This window comes from Toxotes jaculatrix, chromosome 4, assembly GCF_017976425.1.
Source record: "Toxotes jaculatrix isolate fToxJac2 chromosome 4, fToxJac2.pri, whole genome shotgun sequence".
NCBI classification, from domain to species: Eukaryota; Metazoa; Chordata; class Actinopteri; family Toxotidae; genus Toxotes; species Toxotes jaculatrix.
In genome coordinates, this window is record NC_054397.1 from 16988151 (window position 1) to 17011578 (window position 23428).

Below are 23428 nucleotides of genomic sequence, written 5' to 3' on the forward strand. Positions count from 1 at the left end.
AAATTGTGCCAAATCCTTTGATTGCCATTTTTGGCATTACTCCAGCAGAACTGAATGTGTTGGCTTTTACTTCTTTACTGGCTCAACAAACTCCTCCTTCCTAATCACACTAGATTACAGACATTATGTCTTGTATGAATGTAGAGAAAATCAGCTGCACTCAAATTCTGAGCCAACAAATTCTGGAAAGGCTATCTATAAGATTGTCAACAGGGCTCAGGCAGTCATGAAACAGAAGTGTAGAGCTGTGTGTCATCTGCGTAGAACATGTGAACTTGTTGGAAGTGGTCGAAGTCAGGGGTCGCACCTTGGTGAAAAGCCTCCACCACTGCCAGTGTCGCAGCTTCAAGTAAGCAGCACAGTTCCTCTGGAGAACCTTCAGGGCACTCAGCTGCTGCTGCTTCTTAGCAAAGGCTCTACGGGAAGAAAAAAAGTGATGCAATAACAAGGGACAAATCCATACCTGAGTATACCAGTGTTTCTGAAGTCTGCAGAGATGTTTACAGTAAATATGTAGTTGAGACAGCCTAACAATGCGCTGAAATTTGTTGAAAAGTTCAGCAGAGTTGCAGGTTCAGGTGATAATCAGCAGGCATTTAAAGTATGGTAGAAACCTGCAGTGTCACATTTAAGATGGGAATTACTCTGAGGAGTATGAGATATATCCGAATTGACTTGACAGATGCATTTCACTTGACAAATATCTGGATGCTTTACGTCTCGGACCTCTCTGAGGCTGGTTTGAGCAACTGGATCACTGGCCATAAATGCATCTTGAGTATCCAATCACAAATATATGCTCATACATAAGAAATCTTGTTTGAATAAAAATACAGATATCTGACACTGACTTGCGTGACAAGTATCCACGGCACACAGACTGGAAGTAGATGATGATGTCAGTGATCTTCAGGTCTCTCTCCTCCTCCAGGTGAGCCAGAACACCTGTTCTGAAGAAGATCTTACTCTGACCAATACGGAACAGGTTGGGGTCCAGCTCCAGAGCTTGGATCTACAAAGTGAACACAGAGAGTTGTTGAGAAATAACTTTGGTCCTAATTCTTGTGCCCACCCACTAAACCCTGATCTGAAATGTGAGAGGTCTGGAACCAGTCTATCTCATTTGCAAATAAGTAGTTGTGTTTAAAATACATATGACATTTTATATCCAATAGCTACAACAATTTAAAAACTAAAATACAGAAAAAAAGCCTTACCATTCTTTCACAGGCTTGTTTCCCATCCATAAATCCCTTGGGGATCGCATTGGGTGTCAGAATCTCATATCTGTGAACACAACAGAACAGAAATGTAAACGGAAAAAGCCAATCTTTCCTCTGAGGTGAGTTACAGAGTTCAAAAAGCTTCTCTGTTGTTTTTTTTTACCTCTGTCTGAACTCCTGGAAGACAATGCGATTGGGGAAGCCCTGTCTGCAGATGCGAATCCCCTCCAGGACGCCATTACACCTCAGCTGGTCCAGAACGAGGTGAGGCTCCAATTTACCAGCCTGAAGGTAAAAACAAATACACCATTAAGAGCAGAAAAGAGTATTCTACAGAACAATATAGAAGTTTCCTTGGAAACCCAGTACTGCAAATAACTATATTGTTGTGTTGAACACTATAGATAATATATAAACGCTACATGGACATACTGGTCTGATATTTTTGCAGTATAAGTTGCAGTATCAGAAGTTGCAGTTGGTATTTTACTTTCCCTTGGTTCATATTCGGTTTCTACCAATTAACTTTATAGTATGTACTTACTCTTTTTTCGTGGTTGGGGATGATGCAGCGGACAAAGTTGGGGTTGGTGTTCCTCAATGTGGCCATGAGCTTGGTGAGCGACTCCTTGTAGAGCTGTCCCACTGTACGAAACATGCCTTTTTTCGTTTTGTAGGTGGCACCAAAGGCTGTCTCGTTCATTCCTGCCACCTGGTCCAGGCCTACGATACGGTCGACTGGTGTGGGGGATAGAGCACAAAGACTTTAGACAAAAAAGCAGAGACTCACTATAGGAGCAGCAGCAGCAATACAGTGACATAATGTAGCCAAATGCAGATGGATGAATGAGACATTACAATCTACTGTCAAACAGCAGCAGTCTAACAAAGTAGCATTCAAAGTCTAGAGCTACCACTAGCTTCTGCAGATGGAGATGGAGCACATAGCTTATTCTGTTCTTACATACAGGGCCCTACAGGGTGTTACCTTAGAGGGAAGTACATTTCTTTAGTATGACTTACTAAAAATAACAACAAAAAGTGCAAGAACTCAAAACTCTTCTCTCGTTATAATGAAGGAGAGACAATCCTTGATGATGGCAACTATATGACAGCTTTTCAACATTTTACTGTTCATGACACAAAACTTGAATCAACTGCTGGGAAAATAACTTCATCTCAATATATTAAAACAGAATTTGGCAACATTTAGGGAACTGCAAACACAGGACACAAAAATATTCCAATACCACTTTTTAAGACTTATATTAAAAGCTGCACTGTGCTGATTTTACACATGAAGTGTACAGGTCATGGTTAGAACTACACAACCTGTGGAGACAGCTGTTTCAATATCAGCTCAGGCCCAAGTCTATTTATTCATTCTTAAGATGCAAAGACTTGAAAAAAGGTTAAAAAAGTCTATAGCTTCAACTGTTTTTTAAAAAAAAATAAAGAAAAACACATTACTCAAACAGGAATTGTGCATTTTTGGGTTCTACTTTTTCACTATGGATTTGGTGCTACAGTGAGTATTTACAGAAGCATGGTGGAGTTCACTGTGATGAAGGAAAACTGGCTCACTGATGTGTTAATGGAATCAGTTCATTGTTGGTTTTGGACTTTTCATGGAATTTGTTGACAATAAGAAAAACAAAGCAAATCACAAGAATTATCAAATAAATATTACAACTTTATATCATCTAGCAATAATGTCAGCAGAGTTATTTTAAAACAGCTTAACAAAAAAACCCAGCACATGAGTTAAGACTTAACGCTCAAATAAATATACACTATGTCACTTAATAATGTCCCGGCAGCGAAATTAAAGTTACAAGTATTTGATGAGTCACAGACTGCTGGAGTTTCAACATTTAAACTGAAGTGATGCACGGCCTGCTGTCTGGGCCCTCTCCACTGACGTCTGAGCTCAGCGCCAAAGCAAATACCACGAACAACATCTGGTTTCACTTCCCTGCTACTGTGATCCTATCTAGGAAGGAGGAAGGCTGGAAATTAATGTCATTAAGCATTCTTCAGTCTTCACATCCTTAATCAGTTTGTGGATGTATCACATCACAGAGGAGGGACAAAAACAGAAATAAGCAATGAAGACTCCAAACAGCTGCTCTAGATCCTAAATGTATCGACCATACAAAGATCACAAGACCAATGTCAGCCCACAAAAACACTGAGACACTGGTTTGACAAAAGGGAGCAAATGACTATATTCTAGTGGAACTTATTTAGGAATTAGGAACTACTGCTTTTGACTGAGACAAGGGAGCCATGCAGCCTGGAAGCAAATGGGACTGTAGCTATGACAGACACAGCACCGGCTGAAGCGTGAACCATACAGCCAGATCTGGGCAAAAATATACCAGTACACTTGCTTGGGGAGCGCTTACATAATATTTATTTTCCCAAGCCTTTTGGCAGCGTGGTGTCACAACCCAACGCTGTTCATTTTCAAGCCACTATTATTTTGGCCCAGGTCTGCTACAGCATGACCTAGTCATTCACCTGCTGGCTCATCCAGACTAGTGACATTGTCATAGAATGAAGCCCTTTGAATGGTCTGAATATCTACAACACAGAAAAAGAGACAGGGAGGGGAAGCGATGTTACATTAATTCTTGGAAACTACAAATGTATAGGGCCGAGACAACAAGGCAGACAGCTGTTAGTGTTAGTAGGCTTGGGTGAGAGATGTATCAGTGTGTTTGTTAACTGAATAAACAAACAGGTACATACATAAACGAATCTCACTGGATATGTTGCTATAACTGATAAAGTATTAGGAGATAAAAAGGTAGCGACCTACCATCTTTCCAAAGTTCAGCTACAAATTTGTCAGTTGACTGGTGCAGAAGAGTGGCCACATTGTCGTTCAGAGGGTCCATGTTCTTCATTAACCACTCATCTGCCTTGTAGTCCACCTGTCAAAAGTAAGTGGTACAACTCAGCGGTGTGGATGTTTGAGACTCTTAAAAATTTGATAACAATTTACCAATTGATACAAATTTCTTTTACATTAATACATCACATGAACAAACATATTTAATAAAGATGTCTTTGTTAAAACATGTTTCATTATTTATTAAAAACAAGATCCTAAAAATATGTTCTAAAGAATTCAAGAAAACTTGAATTCTTCAGTTAACATTAACTTAACACAGATATATCAGCTTATCTGTTTGCTTATAATTTACAAGAAAATGCAGTACAGAATTTACAAAAACAAATATAAGTTGATATACCGTGATTTGTTTCATATATAGAAAATGGTTACAGGCTTAAAAATCCTGACTTGAGGGGCTCTAACTGAAAGCCTGAGGGGGTGCAACCAATAACATGCCAGTCAAATGTACTGCAGCAGGCACATCTGGTGAAAGCAAATCTAAAATATTCGACAATATAAGCTATCTAAATCTATATTTCTGCATCTGACACATCATTGAAACCAACAGCTTAATAAACAGGCCACGCTGACTCACACTGAATGCATGATGTAAATTCTTTTTGTGTGCATATCGATGTTGACAACATTTACAACTTTTGGCTTTGTGGAGCTGTAGATTTTCCTCCACAGCGACAGTCTTAGAGCTTAAATCTCTGAGTTTTTGACTGATTGTAGTGTAAAACAACACAGTCCACATAATAGTATGCAGATGTTCGACACAGCAGGTGTCTCTGCGAGACAAATGCTGTGTTCTTCTATTGCGTAACAACACTAACAAGTCCAAATCTACTCCCATACAGTATTATATAAATCAAACCAGGGTTCAGTATTTCCCTGAAATCCCACCACAAGAGAACCATGTGTCATTATTTTATCTGAGCCCAGACAAGCAGAAACTTTTCACTTGCTGGTTGATTTTTGCAAGAGAAGATCAGGGAGGAAAAGAGATGTCTTGGAAAATATGAAAGTAGACAGAAAAAAGAAGCTGGTCCAACACAAAACTTGAGTACTACGAAATGATGGAGTCATATCTACCATGTATATTTGCAAGCAATCAAGGAACTGAATCAGTGTTGACATACTTTGAAGTTTATGGTAAACTAAAGTCACTGGGTGTTGCTCAGTTACTCTGTGTCTGTCTTAGTGAGTGCTTCTTTTAGAAGAGAGCCTGACCCACGTTCTGCAAACAAACGCCATAAAACAAAAGTTTTATCCTCCAAGAAACTGTAATTTCCAAGGAAAGCACCAATTTATTTTTTCCTTTGAAAACCCTTCCAGGTTCGAAAAGAAGCAGGCACACACAACAGTGGATTTTCAGTTAAGCTGTTACAGAAACCTGCTGAGAGTGATTTTTAAAGAGATTAAACCAACAAACCCTGCCGGCGTAGTGGATGATGCAGAAGTCGGCCTTATCTTTGAGCTGACGGGGCTTCTGGAACTTGGTGTGTGTGCCCTGTTCCTGGATCAGCTTGTCTACAAAGGTCTTGTCTGTGGCCTTGGGGAACCAGCACTCTTCATCCAGCAGAGCTAACACTCCTGGAGGGTTTGCCTGAGGGAACAACATAAGACACAACTTAAATCTTCAGAAAGAACAAATGAGAAATGTGACATGTCCTACTCCAACAATTCAAACAAACAATAACTTTTGCTTGTAAATATAACTTTTCCCTGATGTTTTAATGGAGAAAGTTAAAAAAAAGTATTGTTGAGTATTGTCAGCATAGCTAAGTAAATGAGACATGTTTTAAAATAGTGTGGTTTAAATGTTTAAATCATCTCTTTGATTCAGACTTACCGGCCTCTCAATGAGGTCGATGCAGGGCTGCAGGTCCAGGCCGAAGTCGATGAAGCTCCACTCGATGCCCTCCCTCTGGTACTCCTCCTGCTCCAGGATGAACATGGTGTGGTTGAAGAGCTGCTGCAGCTTCTCATTGGTGTAGTTGATACACAGCTGCTCAAATGAGTTCAACTGTAATAGGGGAGAAATACAAGGAAGAAAAATACTTTCTGTGGAAATGTCCTTAAATGACAAGAAACCAAAATCTCAAATGTAAACAGCTTATGACAACAACAACAAACATAATCACTCCCTTAGCCACAACTAGACATACTGTCATCTTTAAGGTTAAAATTTTTTTTTATCCAAACCTGAAAAATCTCAAAACCAGCAATGTCCAGGATGCCGATGAATGAGGCACCCTGTCGTTTGGTTCTGTCCAGAGCTCTGTTAATGCGATGGACCAGCCAGCGGAACAGACGCTCATATGTTGCTTTAGCTAGGGCCTCGACAGCAAAGTCAGCCTGGATGGAGGAAAAAAAGACAGGAGAGGAGAGGGAGACAGTACAGGAAGAGAGAAATGATATGACCAAAGTGTGAGAAGGAAAGAAAACAAAACAAAAAATGTATTCTGCACTGGACAAATGGACTCCTGCGTCTAGGCAGGTCTGTAAATCATTAATATCCCATATGTTTTCTGACTCAGACTTTCATTAATATCTTAAACAGGTGTAGCAAACGCTGTGTCCAATTCCAATGAGTTGTAGCCATTATGATCAGAAGTCTGCAAGAGCACTGCACTTTAAATGGCAATGAATGATTAATAAACAGGTGATGTACTTTGGAGTGGTTTCCCAAAAGGTACACTAACAATGCCTTGTGCCCAGAACAATAAGAAACAAGGGAAGCTATCAGCTTTTAACAGCACATCTTCACTGTTTTGGCCATCAGTTGTAATTATTTCTATTTTGTTTCTGTGCAATCATGTTTTTGTTACCATGAAGATCCTTGGTACTCCTCGTTAGCAGCAGACATAACTGACTTTTAAGCTCAGCCAACTGACCTGCTCTTTCGTCTGTGCTTTCTGGACGTAGTCTCTTCCCACTTTGATCCTTGGTGTCAGAATAGCTCTGGTAAACTCCATCACATTCATACCCAGCAAGTGACACAGCTTCTGAGCAGCTGGGAAACCGAGATGGAAAAAGCACAAAGTTAATTTAAATTAAAAGAACAGGTGGCCACTGCAGGAGATATTTCACTTACACCAGTATGTTAAACTGATTTGTTTCTTTCGACACAAGAAATAAAACACAAAAGCAGAAATGGAATTATAGTTTTATTCTTCCAGGAGTGATTTGATAGAGATGAGAACCTTTTCCTGGTGTTACTTTGACAGTATGTCATTTAACAGATAATCTTACAAACCTCCCTAAAAGTCATAGAAATGTCAGTATAATAAGTGAAGTGTCTGTCAAAGATGGTAGGTCAATACTGCTGTTTGCCTATTAGTGAATAATATTAAGATCTACCACAAATCTTTCAAAGTTACATTTTCATATGAAATGTAATGCGGAAAATGTCCTATTTTACATGGCTGGAGCTTGTGGAAAAGCACAAAAAGCAGAATCCGGTCTCGGTGAGCCAAATCTCACAAAAAAAAACAAAAAACATCTGCTTCAGTCCTGAGTTCTGCTCATCGCATTTGGGAATATCTGGCCGAGCTGCATCATTGGCACTAGATTCATCCTCTCTCCCCGTCTCTCTGCTCTAAATGCCAAATATGCAGTGCCACATGTGGAGGAACTGGAAGACTGTGCCCCATTTCCTTCAGGAGTAAATCCTCATAATGATGTGGCTTAATGGCAGGTTGACAACACTCGGGGAGAGAGAAGACATAAATCACCGGTTTCTCTGTTCAGTGGATGAGGTGAACAGTGTCAGGAAGGCAGGAAAAGGGGAGGAAAGGAGTTGAAGTATATATGGGAAGAGGAAAAGGAGGAGGAGGACAGTGTCTTGACCTGTGAGCTCCAGGCTAGGAGGTTGTGAAGCAGATGTAAAAGGACTGCAACATGTGTGTGTGTGTGTGTGTGGGTGGTATTTACCAGTATTATCAGGCATAGAGGCTTGGTCAGTGTTCCTCTCCTTCTTGAAGACAATGTTACCAAACTGTAGCACCGAGGACACGACCTTCAACATGGCTACGAGTAAAAGAATACAGACAAAATAAAATGACTAAGACATCGGTTATACCTCACATGACTGTGTTTAAGCAACCAAACAGACAAACATGAGGTAGTTTCATGGTCATGGAGAGATTAAGAGAAAACTTCAATCAGTCATTTCTTATACTTTGGGACAAGATGTCAAAGTAATAAAAAAGAATAATAAAAAAAAATAATTCTGATGGCTCATTCTGCACATCAGATTGGACAAATTCACACAGAAATTCCTGCCGTCCTGCATGTGATTAGCTGACCATCTATCATATAAAACCGTACTTAACTGTTAGCACCTGGGATGTAGCAGCTAGCAGAGCAATATTTTAGGAGGAGGAGCAAGTTTTGATATGTTGGCAACAGCTTTGTTTACCTTTCCAAAAGAAGAGAGCTGCAATCTAATATATTAATTTCTCCTTTGTCCTTAGGGGTGGATGGAAGCAGTCCACTAGAGCTCAATATGTAGAACTGGCAGTCAAGCAATTTTAATCAAGCAATTTGATCAAATGAAATGACAGACTGCTCACATATTCTGTTCACTCAGAAATATGTCAGATTAAAGAACTGAACTGAACAGAACTGATGTTTCACTGACTTTAACCTTCTAAAAGCGGGGGGACTCTGATGAACAATCCTTAGGCTGTGGTCCTTGCTTTAAGTCTATGTTTAAATGATCTCATCAGGGTGTCCCAGGAAGGACATACAAAAAAAAACAGAACAAGTGAAAGCAACCTTCTTGAAAAACATATGTTTTTGTTTATGGATGTTTTGTGGTGGTGTTCTAGAGAACATACCCAGAATCTCCTCATGGGCAAAGCTCATGATGTGCATGGCCTCCATCGTCTCTTGGAAGTTGTCTTTGTCCTGCTGTCCTGGGATTGGGATGTTACCGTTGGACAGAAAACGGTAGTTGTTGAATCCTTCCAAAAGCAGGTCCGCTGTGGACACAGAAATGGAAAAAACATTTGGTTAAGACGTGATTTTTTTTCTCTAAAGGTAAGGATTCAAGGCTGACAGAGGACTGTGTTTTTAGTGCTGTAGATACACAAATCACACAGCTGCACAGTTATTCATGACATTAAAAACAGAAATGTTCCTTCCAACCTTTTTACAAATTCTTGGTAATTAATACATACCCTTTGATACCACAAATTAATGTTTTCCTGACACATACAGCACTGCCAAAGCTGCAGTCTGGAGTTACGACAGAGAGATATGGTATAACAGTCTCTCAAGCTCAGTCTACTCACATTTGAGGTGCTCTCCAGCTCCAGCCAGCAGCTGGTAGAAAATATGGAAGGTACGCTCATCTTTGGCTTGACGAATAGCTCTGGATTTCTCTAGTAAGTCTGACACAGACTGGTCAAGGAAAATAAATCTGTTTGGTGATTAAATTTGATGCAGAATCAAAAATTAAAATGTCATTTCTTTTAAACATGAGGCACTTCCTACTATATATTTAAAATTGGCTGAGATTACAGTTTCAAAAATAATAATCAGTTTTAATATAAACAACATATGACTATGGCATACCATAATGAAAATTCAGTATTGGATTCATTTTTGTGTGTGCCTTCAGTAAACACTCCTTGCTAGCCACTTTATAAATATATTACCTACAATGACAATGAAGTGTTCTAGCAAATTGTTTTAAAACAGGATACAGGTTTCTATATTGGCTCCAACAATGTATCCGGTGACATCAAAGTTGATCCGGATGAATTTCCCCTGTAGAGATTAACACAAGATAAATGCTCAGGAAGTGCACAAGACAAGATAAACAGAAATCAATAGGCAATGTAATGTAACATAAACTGAGGCTTCGCCTCCATTAATATGAACACTGATACAGGTCGTCATTAAACTGGGAACTGGTTTTAATGTTGTTGCTGAACGGTGCATATTTTAGACAGTCCAAAGTGATATTTCAAAAATCTGTACAATGATTTTAAATAATCAAAATGATGTTTATGTTTACTACATAACTTAATTTTGACTCACTGGGTTCAAATCAGCACCAGTATATTTTCCTGTAAGTATTTTTTAGACACAAGTCACAAGTTATACAAGACATGACAGGTCTGCAACTGAGTTCTCATTGATGAGCTGATCAGGGCTCATGTGCATAAAGTTTTATTATGATCAACATATTACAAAGCACTGCAGTTACACTGCAGATTGATTCGCCACAGGATCACTTAAGCCGAGGCTTTACTCATGTTCTCTTGTCCTATGTAACTATTAAGATGCTGAGTAGAGTTGCCTCCGGTCTGTAAAGCTCTACTATATCAAAGGCATCATTAATGACTAGCAGGTGTTTCTGGCTATATGGCCTGTGTAATTGCTTACAGGAAAAGTAGGATAATTAGATTACTTTCAATCAGTTTTGCCTCTGCTTATTCTAAAAAAAAGAATTTGATCCAGGTGCCAAATAAAGACTGACCATGGTAGTGCTGAGCCAGGAGGAAGATATCACAAACACTGCAGTAGACATTTTGAGACCCAGATTTGAGAACAGAGAACCTAAATATCACTTTTCTGTACTTACAAATCTTGACGAGTTGTCATTTTTCACCGTCTTAGCGTTCCCAAAAGATTCAAGGATGGGGTTTGCTTGCAAAAGCTGACGTTCCAGTTCACCCTGTAAAAAACACAGGGATGTTACAGCAGCCCTTTGTCACCACATGAAAGTTAAGACCAACAAACAAAGACGTAGAGAAATTGTGATTTTCACTGACAACTGAAAAAAACAAACATGCAGACAAAGACACCAGACATCTTAAGACTTTTTGTGATTTATACACAGAAACCTAAAAAGATTTCATAACTCAGGCACACAGATAAAGACAGTATATGGAAATAATTGGATGAATATGAATCAAGCAAATTTAGCCCTTAATCATGATAATATTGAGTCCTGTGTTTTTTATAAAATGGTAGACAAAATGTTCAAGATAAAGTGGTTCTTATTGTTATGGAGTTGCACAGTTGCAGATGTCCACAGTTTCAAATTAGCTAAATGAAACTGTTCAGAGCCTAATTGTTTTCCTGATTGTTGAAAGTTCTCGCACCTGCAGCTGAATCTTAAGTTTCTAAGGGAGCAGTGTGGCACATCATGAAGAGCTTTGTGCGAACCAAGTCATTTTCATCCAAAGTAAGACCAAGCAGAGACAATGTGACCCCACCATTTTACAAAGAGTATAAAAAGGTTAGATTTCTATGTGACATAAGAAACGAGAAAACAGCACCCTACTCTGGTTAGCAAAAATATGGTCAAAAAATCCTCACTTGTAAATCATCAAAATAATTCTAAATCTTTAAAAAGAAGTCCTTGTTTGTAGATCCATAAAAAGTCTTAAACTGATCTAAATGTTAAATCATTTGACAAAAAAATAACTGCCTACAATTCTGATGAATGATTAATCGTGTAAGACATTTCATGTCATCATCTGCCGCTTATCTGGGTGCAGGCCCAGGTTGCGGGGGCGACTGCCGCCCAGTCCACAACACACCGAAGTTCTACGGCACCTCCCACAGGTGGTGGGCCCATGGGAGGTGGTGCCGTCCGGAGTGGGGCTCAAACCCATAAAGCTGAGAAATTGAGTCTCATGCTCTACCAACTGAGCTAACCAGGCAGCCGTATAAAACATTTATCAGGCAAAAATACCTGATAAATTTAGCCTCCAGCTTAAAAAGTGTGATTTTCTTTCTGCTTTTCTGTTTTTTGATATTGTCAGTGAAATATATTTATTTTGGACTGTTGTTCCAACAAAATCATCAACTGAGGTAACATAACAAATAGTTGCAGCCCTTGATCTGATCATCTATAATAAATCCAAATGCAGAAACTGTTGACTTACTGCATTTGCTCAGGCACATAAAATTTAAACTAATTCTACAAACAGTGGTTAGTGTAAAACTATATCTCAAACCTTCCACAACCTGGTTAATTCCAAAGGCAGAAGGTGTACCTTTTGAAGCTTAGACTGCAGCTCAGTGCTGATCTGAGTCCTGCTCTGACTGACTGAGGACTAATGTGTCACTGTGCTTGATAGTGATAGAGAAAAAAAACTGTGTGGAAAACTTTGCTGTGACAGACCAGCACTCTATCATGTCAGGAATAATGTGTCCACAACACACAACAGAAACACTTTGGCTTTTTTTGTCCGACTGGATGCTTTGAGAGGCTGGATAAACAAATAAATGACTTATACAGATGTTTGGACAGGTGGTCCGCTATATTTCCATCTAAGCCACACTGTGGGCTTTGTCATGACCAGAGAATCCAGAATGACTGGGAGATAAACAATTTCTTCTTAACCGTTATTTCTCTTCTTGTGGCTAAATGAAATATTTTCCCATTACGTCAAAAATAGCTGAACACACTGAAGGTCTGAGGAGGCCATTTTCCACAAACGGGAACTGAGAAATAAGCACTGCGCTTAGGATGTGAGACATGTAATGTGATCTTTGGCCAGAGAGCATGATGGGCTGCTTTTAATTGAGTTTCTGAGCAGCTGGAATGAAGCAGGGCTGAACTGGATAAACCTGGTCCTTTTTCAGTTATCAGAGCAGCGGCAAAGTCCACGGAGGCCAGAGGATTTAAACCAAAAGCCTTTGTTTCTACATAAACACAGGCTTGTGGTGCAACTTGGTAGTTAAAATTGTTCACTGGCAACCTCTACTCTTCTGTGTGGTCTGCTGTACGCACATAAAAACAAAGAGCAGATTACAAACAGCAGGGGGGTCCAATTTCACAGCATTAGAAGTTTGACCCACATTTCTGTTACAAAGTGAGTATGTCACACATCTGACAGCCAACTGAACTGGCTCTGCACTTCAGACGGCCAGTGGTTGTGTAACTGTGATAAAAATGTAAGCAATCTGACTCATTATCAATCATTACTACAAATATCCCCAAGCTTTTGAGGTCAAAAAGAATCCTAATCCTCTCCTACAACCTATTTTTCTTTGCTGCCTTTATAGAAAACTTCTTACAGGTCATAGCTACAAGTTAGTCTCTTATCAAAGTGCAGTGTGTTTGGCAGGCCACTGAGCAGTATTTTAGGACCGGCTAAGTGAGCCAAAGAGGATCAGTCAAAACTGTCCCGCTAAATCTTCTGAGGCAGAGGCCAGTTGTGGATGTGTTTTCACTGCTCAACATCTGCTCCGGAGGTCACGAGGCCCCACAAATATTACAAGTCTCTTTTCTCCAGCAAGAAAAATGAGAGCATTTCTTGGGCAATGGCACAAAGTGTTTAAATCTGGACAGGAACAAGCCAATGTGGAGAACTCATCTGGGCCAACAGAGTCTTTTTAGGCTGACTCCAACTTAGTGTAAGAAAGGTCAAAAGAGGTTCAGCCTCGGCCACTAGATCAAAGGATTAAGATGAATTTGCTTAAAAACCAGTGAACCACTTCAATCATATGTAGCATAAATGTAGGCTAAATATCTTGTAATGTAACTTATCTAGCTTCTTTCAAAGGAGGGTCACTGTGAAATAAAAGGCACAGATGATTTAATACAGAAAATTCTTAATGGCCAGGTGTCTTAGGTGTGCAGTGTACATATAGGACAGTGGTATGGCTGAATTATTAACTGTCTTTTAGAGAGTTTATCGTAAGATCTGTGACTTACATCATTAATAGTATTAACAGGCTCTAGCAAGTGATAGCTTAAGCCAGCACCTATTAATTTCACTGGCTATAATGACAATTGTGGTGAGCAATTTTACTGAGCTGTAGTTAATTAACATTTATTCTGTGTGTTGCCAAAACAACAGAAATTTTGGCTGCACTGTGGTTATTAACCTTTCTGTGTACCAGTGTCTGGCACACAGCTATCTCTCTGCCAAAGATGGTTCCATTAGAGAAGAAACAAATTGTTAATCCCTTGACAGCAGATAATTGTGTTGTGTCTGTTATGTTTAGACAGACATTTCTTCCCAAATGACAAGTGGGACATTGATGTTGTTTGAGCCCACCAGGAAATAAACTGTAAATCTTAGTGCTAAACTGCCAACAGGGGTTTCTTATATAGCAAACAGAGTGGAAAATACTGTACATGTAGATGAAAAGTTAACAACTTGCTTCATTTTAAAGGTAAACAAATAATATGGGATCTATCAGCTTCAAGGTGCCCACTAGCTTATTAGATGAAGATTAAAGCAATGATTACTTCTATAACAGAGGACATGTCCTCACATTGTAAGTATTATATATCTTAAATATCTGAAAGAAGCAGGTCTTACCAAATTAGTCAGGACAAAAAATACAGATCATGCAAAGCAAAAGTTAAAGCAGAACTACAGCAGGTGGAATAAGGTGGATGGAAAGCATCTACAACCTAACAACAGGCAATATTAAAGAGTTAATAGTCAGTTATTTTGAGCAACAGAGTGGGTAAAGAACCCCTTTGACACAAGTTAGGTGAGATAGGTGAGAAACTACATACTACTCACATAAAACAGGGGTCCACTCTGTAGGATGTGGGGAGATTCAATTGTTATTATGGAAAATAACAAACTGCATTAATGTCATGGATACAAGTGAACCTGTCATTTATGCTGAACATTTCTGATATGATGCATTAGCGTCAGAATTGAAGCATGACCTACAGCAGTCTGTAAATGGAATTAGCAACAGGTGTTATTATAATACCTCAGTGGTCTGTAATCTTGGCCCTCAAGACCCAGATTACTGCTTGTGTTCTGGAGTAATACGCAGTTAATTGTTTGCATCCTGCAGGTGTAATTCAGCCACTGGTTATATGGCTACCAGGACTACCTGCAGGGCTCTGGGTCCTAGTGGCCAGGACTGAGAATCACCACAGTACTGCAGATAAACTTAAACATAAACTTGCTTCATATAGATTCTTTCAGCTGATGCTTTTAAGCAAGACAGATGTGGTCACCAGCTCTATCTTTACAGTCCAAGACACAGATCAGGTAACTTTAAAGTGTACAAAACAAAATTTGCATTTTAAGCATCTTTGGCAACAGAAATGACTATGCTTCATACAGCTCAAGATGACAGCCAAGACTTAACATAGACTTGACTACAACAGCAAATAAAAACATGCATGTGATTATGTTTCATTGAGTGTGAACCACAATAACAACAAGCAAATTTACAACATAAACACAACAATATGGAACATAATAAAGTCTGAATCATCATGCCAGTTTTAAAATTTACTTACAACTGCATTTTGAGCCTGACAGAGAGAGACAAAGTAAATGCTAAATATGTTTTTTTTTTTTTTAATTCAGGTGTTTTTAACTAAATTGTCATTTATAATTACTGACATACTTGGAATCACTGAAACCATATGATGATCCCTCAGTAGGCTCATGTTCAACAGATATATAATGAGCCCAAGTTACAGAAAAGAAAAGAGGTTTACAGAGGGGAAAAAGTGTAGCATGCACTTGAACTTGGTGTATAATAAAAGCATAAGCACTTGCCTGCGGTTTCACTGGTTTAGGTGATTCTGGCTGTTTGTTACAGATAAACAAATACAAATGGTTAGATTGTGTGCACAGAGGTCCGGTGCACAAAGCCATATTTCCTTCTACAGGTATTGGAATCTATACCTATACTTGCATTTTTTGTAATTATGAGTTGTTGTAAAGCAGGCACAGCTAGCCTAACCTAGGGCAATGAATATGGAGAATACTCACAGGAATGCTGTGGTCTTTCCTTCCTTTGTGGGAGGAGGCAACATGTGCCAGGTACTGAATGACCTTCTTTGTGTTTTCAGTCTTGCCAGCACCTGACTCACCTCTGTGAGACCAAAGGAGACAATACAGAGAAAAAGAAAAACCACAGAAATCTTCAAAACAGTGAACCACTAAACTGTTTAGAACGAACCCTTTATATCTATTCCTGAGTCACTCCTGTACGTTATCTTTGGATCTAAGATGTGCTGTCCTCCTTCAGCTTTACAGATCTGGCAGTGCTCATGGGTGAGAACACTAGAGCTACCCTTTTTTGCATTGCAAAAAAAAAAAAAAAACAAACAAGAAAGAAATACATAAACTCAAATCGTACACTGGTAAATATCTGACAATGTGTGTCTATATTTAATAAATGTCAGTATGTCAGTTTAGGCCTGTGGTTGCGGGTGTGTGGATGTTCAGGCCTGCTTTTCACTGTTCAGTCATACAGTAGCCGTGGCATAGAAAAATCTTCAAGTCCTCCAAGCCATGCAAAAACTTTGGGGGAACAGTTTAGATTTAGAGCATACCTGAGGTTTTACAGTAAGTGCAAATTTGCATGCTCCAAGTATGCGCAAAATATTGTTTTGGTTTCAGATTGAGCAAATGTGATGTGGCCGAGAGTAAAGACTGGGAGAGAAGTGTGTAAGTGCTGTCAGTCTCATTGGCTACTGTACACAGAGGGTAATCATAGAGGGATTGCGTCAATGTCTCTGTTGTTGGCCTTGGACTGCTTGGTGTTACATTCCTCAGCTCCCCCATTTCAGACAGGGAGTGCTGACATGTCTTGTGAGGCTTCTACATTTTGTTGGCATGTCCATATTTAGTGTTTCCATACAAGTTTGTAATTATTTTGTGTATCTCAGAGTCAAAACACTTGATAAAAAGCATAATCCCCCTTTTCTTGAAACAGAACAGCAAAACAATTTCATCCAACAGAATAACCATGTAATAAATGCTAATGAACCTAATTCTACATTTTCACTGATTGTGAGATGTGTTAATTAAACTCTAGAGAGAATATTAGGGCTGTTCATTCAGAATTGTGAACAAAAATTAAATGTACATAATAATCTCTTAAAATTCAAAATTCAAATAATGAATGAACAAATGAATGTCAACTCAAATATCCACTTGCTACTTTTTTGGTGCTCTAGAATAATCAAGGACAAACTTCCATGCTTAAATTAACATGTATGAACACTCCCCACTGGAGAGCAAGACGGTGACAGTGGGGAGTGTTCATACAAAGTACAGTTACTGCCCCGTTGCCCTCGGTTATCCAGGTTATTGCTGTACTCTTCATTAATGCAAAATGTTGTAAACTACCTAGCCTTGCTAAATGAATAATTATGACACCAAACTATTTGAGATGTAATGTGTGGGAGCATCTTGGATTTGATACTAAAGATGGAATATCATGGATAATGGTAGGGCCATTTGCTGATTTTGTAAAATGCAGCTGTCTTACAATATTGTTACCCCAACAACAAATCTGAAATTACCTGTTAGGTTGTTACTCAGTGAAGACACCATTAATGAAGGGAATTATGTTAGTTCATTTTTTTTAAGATTAGATTACATTGGGTTGAGTTCAAATTAATTTGATACACGTTGGTTCTCTTTCACAAGTTTGAACCTGATATTTGTTTTTTAAATGCAGCAATACACTACAATGCTTTATGCTTTTGTTTGTGGTGGTGTTGTATTAAAGTGAATTATTTGGGTTGTAATACAGGTTATTTTGATTGCAAGTATATGGAAGGAACAAGCCCACCTCAGTGTTCACACAGAATGAGGGACAAGGCTTATGCATGATACCATCTCTGGCATTTTCTTTGGTGACATTCCTGTCATCTCTAGACACTTGTCACTGAGAAGACGCCAGAGGGCTGAGTAGCCGAAATGTCAGGCATTTCTCAGACCTCACATTTCTCACTTTTCTATCAAGTAGTGGCAGTCTGGTCAGTGCCACTGTGAAACACAGTTTAAAATAAATGCCAAGGCCCCCAGGGGTGTAATTACCAGTTAGTAAATGTATTACTGACATTTTTTATTACAATTAATTGAGACAAAAAAAAATAAACAGAAGCTGAAAAAAAAACCTAGAGGTGGAAAATACTGCAGCATGTGACACTATTTCCAAGAATGCTGAACTTTCTGTTGGGTGTGTGCACCTAAAATTGTTTTTCAACAAAAACCTTATTATGTTAAATAACAGCAGTTTCAATAAAGCAGACAAAACCCTGTTAACTCACGTGCAAAGAATAGATTGGTCTTCTCGATCTGTGGAGACAAGAAAGGGAGAAAAAAGGGAGAGAAGGAGAAAAAAAGTCAACATCAGCAGTCTGTTTTTCATTCAGTGTCTGCTGTCACAGGCTTTGAGTGACAACACCATCACCAAAACACAGCGCCAAAAGTAAAGGCTTATCAGCAGGTTGTGGATTTGAAGGTCAAAGTCGAGCTTAGAGTGTGCATGTGAGCTTGCCATCAAACGTTTCAAATTATCACATTTTTCACAGCCTGAGACTCATTTTTATCAGAGCGCATTTTTTCAGTAGGCCCAGGCATCACAACATCTCACCACAGGTATTTCCTTGGATGCAGAATGCAGAAATGCAGAAAAGCAGCTCTGTGAAGTCAAATCACTGCACGGGAGAGATAAGGCAAGTGTAATGTCAGCTTTATATGCGTAAATAGAAGTTGCTGACTGTGAGTATAATTTTCAGATTTGGTCTCTAGCCAGTAATCCCTGATTTTATAAAGATCAAGTACAGATTATAAGGGGTGATTGATAAGTTCATGGCCTAAGGGAGAAGGAGATGAGTTATACAGCTCTTGTTGCACGTACATGCAGTTCAGCTCGTTGAGTGATTATGCAGAAAGTCTGAGGTTAATAACTTTTGCTGTATTTATGTTTTTGAGTGAATTAAAATTACAAGTCACCAATGATGAGAAACATCAGCCTTTGTGCAGCCATCCGCTACCTCGGACTCTACGGCTTATCACCCAAGGAGGCCTTTGGCCTGATTTGACCTGATTTGGCACCCTCACACTACTACCTCTATCCTAAGATGAAGGAGGAGCTCAGGGGTTGCCATTTTGACAGTCATTGCTGCTGTGGGCCACTTTCTGGAGGTCCAAAGCCGACTTCTACAAAGAAGTGATCCTTATGCTCCACGACCACGGTAAGTGTGTAAATGTAGGAGTAGACTACGCTGAAAAATACATGTACTAGGTTCTCTAAAATTGACTCCTTCTCCCTTAAACAACCAACTAATCAGTCATCTACAGAAAAAAAAGACAACAACTTTAAAGTGCCTATTAACTCAGAACTGCAGAATAAAGTAATAAACACATATGACCCATTTCAGGCTGCATACAGCTTCATGGAACAAAGTGAAAATGCACACACGCAAATTCTAGTACCAACAACTATAAATGCATTTTATTTTATATGATAGGTTACTGAATGACATGTAATTATTGGAAAATGTTTTCACTTTTACTACTATTAATTTATTTTAACCAGGCAAGCCTCACTGAGTTTAATAATCCTTTTCTAGAGTGCTCCAGCCAAGAAAGGCAACTATTATAATGAGTTACAGACACACACCATAATTACAGAATAGACTGAAGCTATACAACATTTGCACTTCTACCTGTATAACATAACAATACTGGCCCATGTATAATGGCAGGTTTATCTAGTATGACTGCTAAAAGGGTGACCCATTTGGTCTGCTTTGAAAGAGTTAGGAGGACAAGTTGTCCGACTACTCTCAAGTATGAGTCCATAATTTCTAATATATAATATATTATAATAATAACTTAACAGGATTGATTTCATGTTTTACAGAAAGCATGTGTTCTCTGACGCGCACCTAATCAGAGCAGACATGACTAAGACAGCAGTAGTGACCACTTCAGGCCATGTTGACGTTTCTTCTGTTAACAGAAGCATCTGTAGTCTTATTTTCATCTTGCACAATGCAACCATTTACACAACAAAGTGACAGACCAAATGTCTTTATCATTTTGTTTTCTGTATGGTTTAGTATACAGGCTCCTCGTCTACAGTTCTGTTAACACACTGTCTTCCATCCCTCTTTCCGTTTAAGTCTTGATAAATCCTCAAATGAATCTGAGGTCACTTCTACTGTTGACCGTAAATGGCAGGGTCCATATGGATCAACCTTGCATCCAAACCCCATTACACACAGTTAGACCAACAGTGCCCAGGTGTATTCTACAAAAACAGGAAGATTCAAATGTCCACTGACGTCCAACATGGATCACCCCAGCAGAAAATCTCAGTGAAATAAGTTTAATGGCTAAACTATCGACCAGATTTGAATGAGGTTAATGAAACCTAAATGGAACTTTTGTCTTTTGTTTGGGATTTACTGCATATAGACCGTTATGATGAAGGATTTATAAAAATATCAGCTAGATCAATAAAATGCAATTTGCACAAGTTTAACTGAACCACAGAGTGATCCAATTCTTTTTCTGTCTGAAAAAGTTAATGTGAGCTGTGCTGAGGGCAATTTGCACTGTGGTCATGTGGCAATAAAATACGACATCTAATGTGTCTCCATAAACCTCTCGGGTATCCCAGTGATGCGTCTTGTGAGATGGAGTGAGGCAGATCATAAGTCATTTAGAGGTCCTATAGGGGAATATAATGGTGATGATGTCATGGGAAAACACCCCCCCCCCCCCCCCCCCCACTCCCCCAACAGGGGTCGAGCCTCTTGTCCAGTCACATGGCTGACTGAGCAGCAAGAAGTCCTAAGATTAGATAAAAGTCATCAGACTCTCTTCACTGTACTGAGTTGATGCTGCACTGTTCATTCAGAGCTAAGACTCTGGCCCTGCCTCTGCTTCCAGTCTCAGTGAGTGAGAGTTGAACCTATGCATGATTTTAAGAACAGCAGTTATGACTAAGTAAATATTTATATATCTAACAAGATTATTCATCTTTGGAAACTGCTGTATTTCAAATTGACTGACTCAATTTCATGTTATGTTTAAATATTTCAACAGAAACAAGACTTTGTTTACATGAAATCCCAGCATCATCTTAAATCCTCAATTATAATGATTCCAATAAAGTCATATGGATTTAGCCCCAAATAAAAAATGCAGCCATTGGAAGGTTGCCTTTGTAAACATGTTTGGGAAGCAGAAAGAAGCTCATCATAATGTGCTGTACACAAACACACAACTGGCTTGACAGCTTCAGATTTATTGTGTATCTACCCCATTTAATTCCAGCTAAGACAGTTTTCTTTATCTCTATTTGATGAGCAAGTGCCTGCTCATCAAGGGGGCTGAGCTCACAAGCCATTAATACTGTAACTGTATTGCAAAGTCTGCATGTTAGATAATTGAAGGAGTAACCAGAGACTGGTGATTGGCAAGCTGGTACATTAGTAGATTGACTTGGGAGAGGTAGGTCATCAATAACTCTGGGAAAGACACATCTTCTCTAAATTTAAATATAGCTGTCAGTGAACAAGCCAATTCTAGCCTTCACATTCATACATATCCAAAGATGGCTTTTTAGTTTTCAGAAATGTATTTACATATTGCCTGGTGAAAATGGCTGGAAGGCAATAAGAGCTTGTAAATTCATTTGGATCTGTGGTGTTACTGTATGAGGAAAATTATTTAACATGTACTGATTAAAATATAATTTGTCGTGACCTGTTCCTGAATCAATGGATGCAACCCACTCTATCTCAGAATGATGGGCCATGACAATTCACAACCTGCTGCAGTGATTCAAACAGACCAGCATAAAAACAAGATTATTCTAAATAAATTATTGTCTCCTGAGAAACTGTTGGATGACATCTGTCATTTCAGCATCGAGCTAACAAGATATGCAGGACTAAAACACAGTATCTGAGGTAGCTGGAAGAGAGACCTGATCATTTAACCATGTGGAGCAGCAGAGCACATCTGCAGAATGCCTGTGGTCTAATCCATGACTATACTAATTTAGTACAGCACGGTTAGACAGATGGCTCCCTAAAGGAGTAACTCATTTTTTATTCAAACTTGCAGATTACTTTAAAATATGCAGGAACACTTAAATGTATATACTTTAAGCCAGCAGTTTCCAAATCCCAATCCCAAATCCCAATTAACATAAGGGGTCACAAGAGAATTAAAGATAAAATCTACATTTACATCTGTTTTTTTTTAATTGTTTAAATTTTTGTTTTGAAATACTGAATACATTCACCACCTCTTAAAATCTATAAAGTAACACAATCCAAGAAATAAAAACGACTCTCTGGTTGAACTGCTCAATATTTGTGTTGGCACTCAAGGCCATAACCTGTGATGTGGGGACACACTGCTTCATTGTGAGGCGTCACACGCCAAAAAAGGTTGGGAACCACTGCTCCAAGCCATGCTGTGAATATTTCAGCTCATTGCGTACATGTTATGTCCTGGGCTGGACCATTCTGCCAGAGGTGAAGGTTTCCTGGACTGAAGTGCTGACTGTGTTCCTTTGGGGTAAAATGATGGAAGGTTATCTGACTGAGGACACAGCTGGATGACTCATTAGGGACGACCTGCATTTCCTGGCTTCAACCAGGCACTTCCTGCAGTTAAGCAGTGTAACAAGGGGGACTGACCTCGCACACATGCATGCAAGCGCACACATGCATTAAAGCTACTCCGATCCCTCAGGATCTCTTTAAGACATGACGTCAATTGCTGTTCTTTGCATGACAGCACACATGCAAATCCCCCCCCCCCACCCCATCAGCTCCCACCCCTTTACCATCTCTTTACATTCATATCCCTATCACACACAAACACAGCCCTGCTCAGAAAGCTAGTGTCTTCTTTATCAGACTGGCTGCAGACACAGTGGAAAGATATGATCCACTCATTGTGAGACTGTTCACTTCCATTCACCAACTTGCCAGCACTGCTGTGACCTTAACAACCTCTCCAGACTGTAAAATGCTGATTACTGGCAGAGGACTCTGGGTCTGTGCAGATGAGAACTACTCAAACAGGGGCTGTTATTTCCGTAACATTACTTGATGGTCATAAGGACTGTTTTGTGGGTTTCGCATGATTGGTAATGCTCTTGCCAGCTTCACATGACTCCATTTTGTTGGAGGGAACAGAAGATTCCCCTAGGATATATAATATTATTACTTAAAGTGAAACTGAGAAGTCTGAATTTCATTCTTAATACTTGATTTAGATCTTTTGAAGGGCAAAAAAGTTGTCAGATCATAAAAATAGTAAAATGGTATAAAAGTTGGAATAAGGCAAGTGCTTCAAATCTGCAGTTTGGAAAAGACATAACAGAAATACTACAGACTACACAGATGTCGATAAAATTAGTCCTCGAATAGAAAAGGCCTGCATCAATGGTCTTACAAAGTGGTGACAGTGAAAAATCTGAAGATGTCTTGTGGCTTTGAAATAAACACAGCAGCTCTGCATGTGGTGCTTCTCCCTGTAAGGAGAGAGGAGGAGGAGAGGGGGGGAGA

General features: G+C 39.2%; 1 protein-coding gene across 1 annotated transcript in view; it reads right to left on the reverse strand.

Annotated features, from left to right (window-relative positions):
* LOC121180139 (myosin-10-like) overlaps positions 1-23428 on the reverse strand; it is an 84210-nt gene that overhangs the window by 43945 nt on the left and 16837 nt on the right. Inside the window, exons 4-22 of the mRNA XM_041035305.1 lie at positions 18155-18182; positions 15861-15963; positions 15645-15674; positions 14640-14657; positions 10727-10819; positions 9843-9906; positions 9429-9527; positions 8973-9116; positions 8065-8160; positions 7026-7144; positions 6334-6486; positions 5981-6154; positions 5561-5734; positions 4048-4162; positions 1768-1961; positions 1387-1508; positions 1218-1287; positions 852-1012; positions 308-416 (exon numbers count right to left, since the gene is read on the reverse strand). Coding sequence (XP_040891239.1) covers positions 308-416; positions 852-1012; positions 1218-1287; positions 1387-1508; positions 1768-1961; positions 4048-4162; positions 5561-5734; positions 5981-6154; positions 6334-6486; positions 7026-7144; positions 8065-8160; positions 8973-9116; positions 9429-9527; positions 9843-9906; positions 10727-10819; positions 14640-14657; positions 15645-15674; positions 15861-15963; positions 18155-18182 — 2066 coding nt within the window. The remainder of the gene's footprint in view (positions 1-307; positions 417-851; positions 1013-1217; positions 1288-1386; positions 1509-1767; positions 1962-4047; positions 4163-5560; positions 5735-5980; positions 6155-6333; positions 6487-7025; positions 7145-8064; positions 8161-8972; positions 9117-9428; positions 9528-9842; positions 9907-10726; positions 10820-14639; positions 14658-15644; positions 15675-15860; positions 15964-18154; positions 18183-23428) is intronic.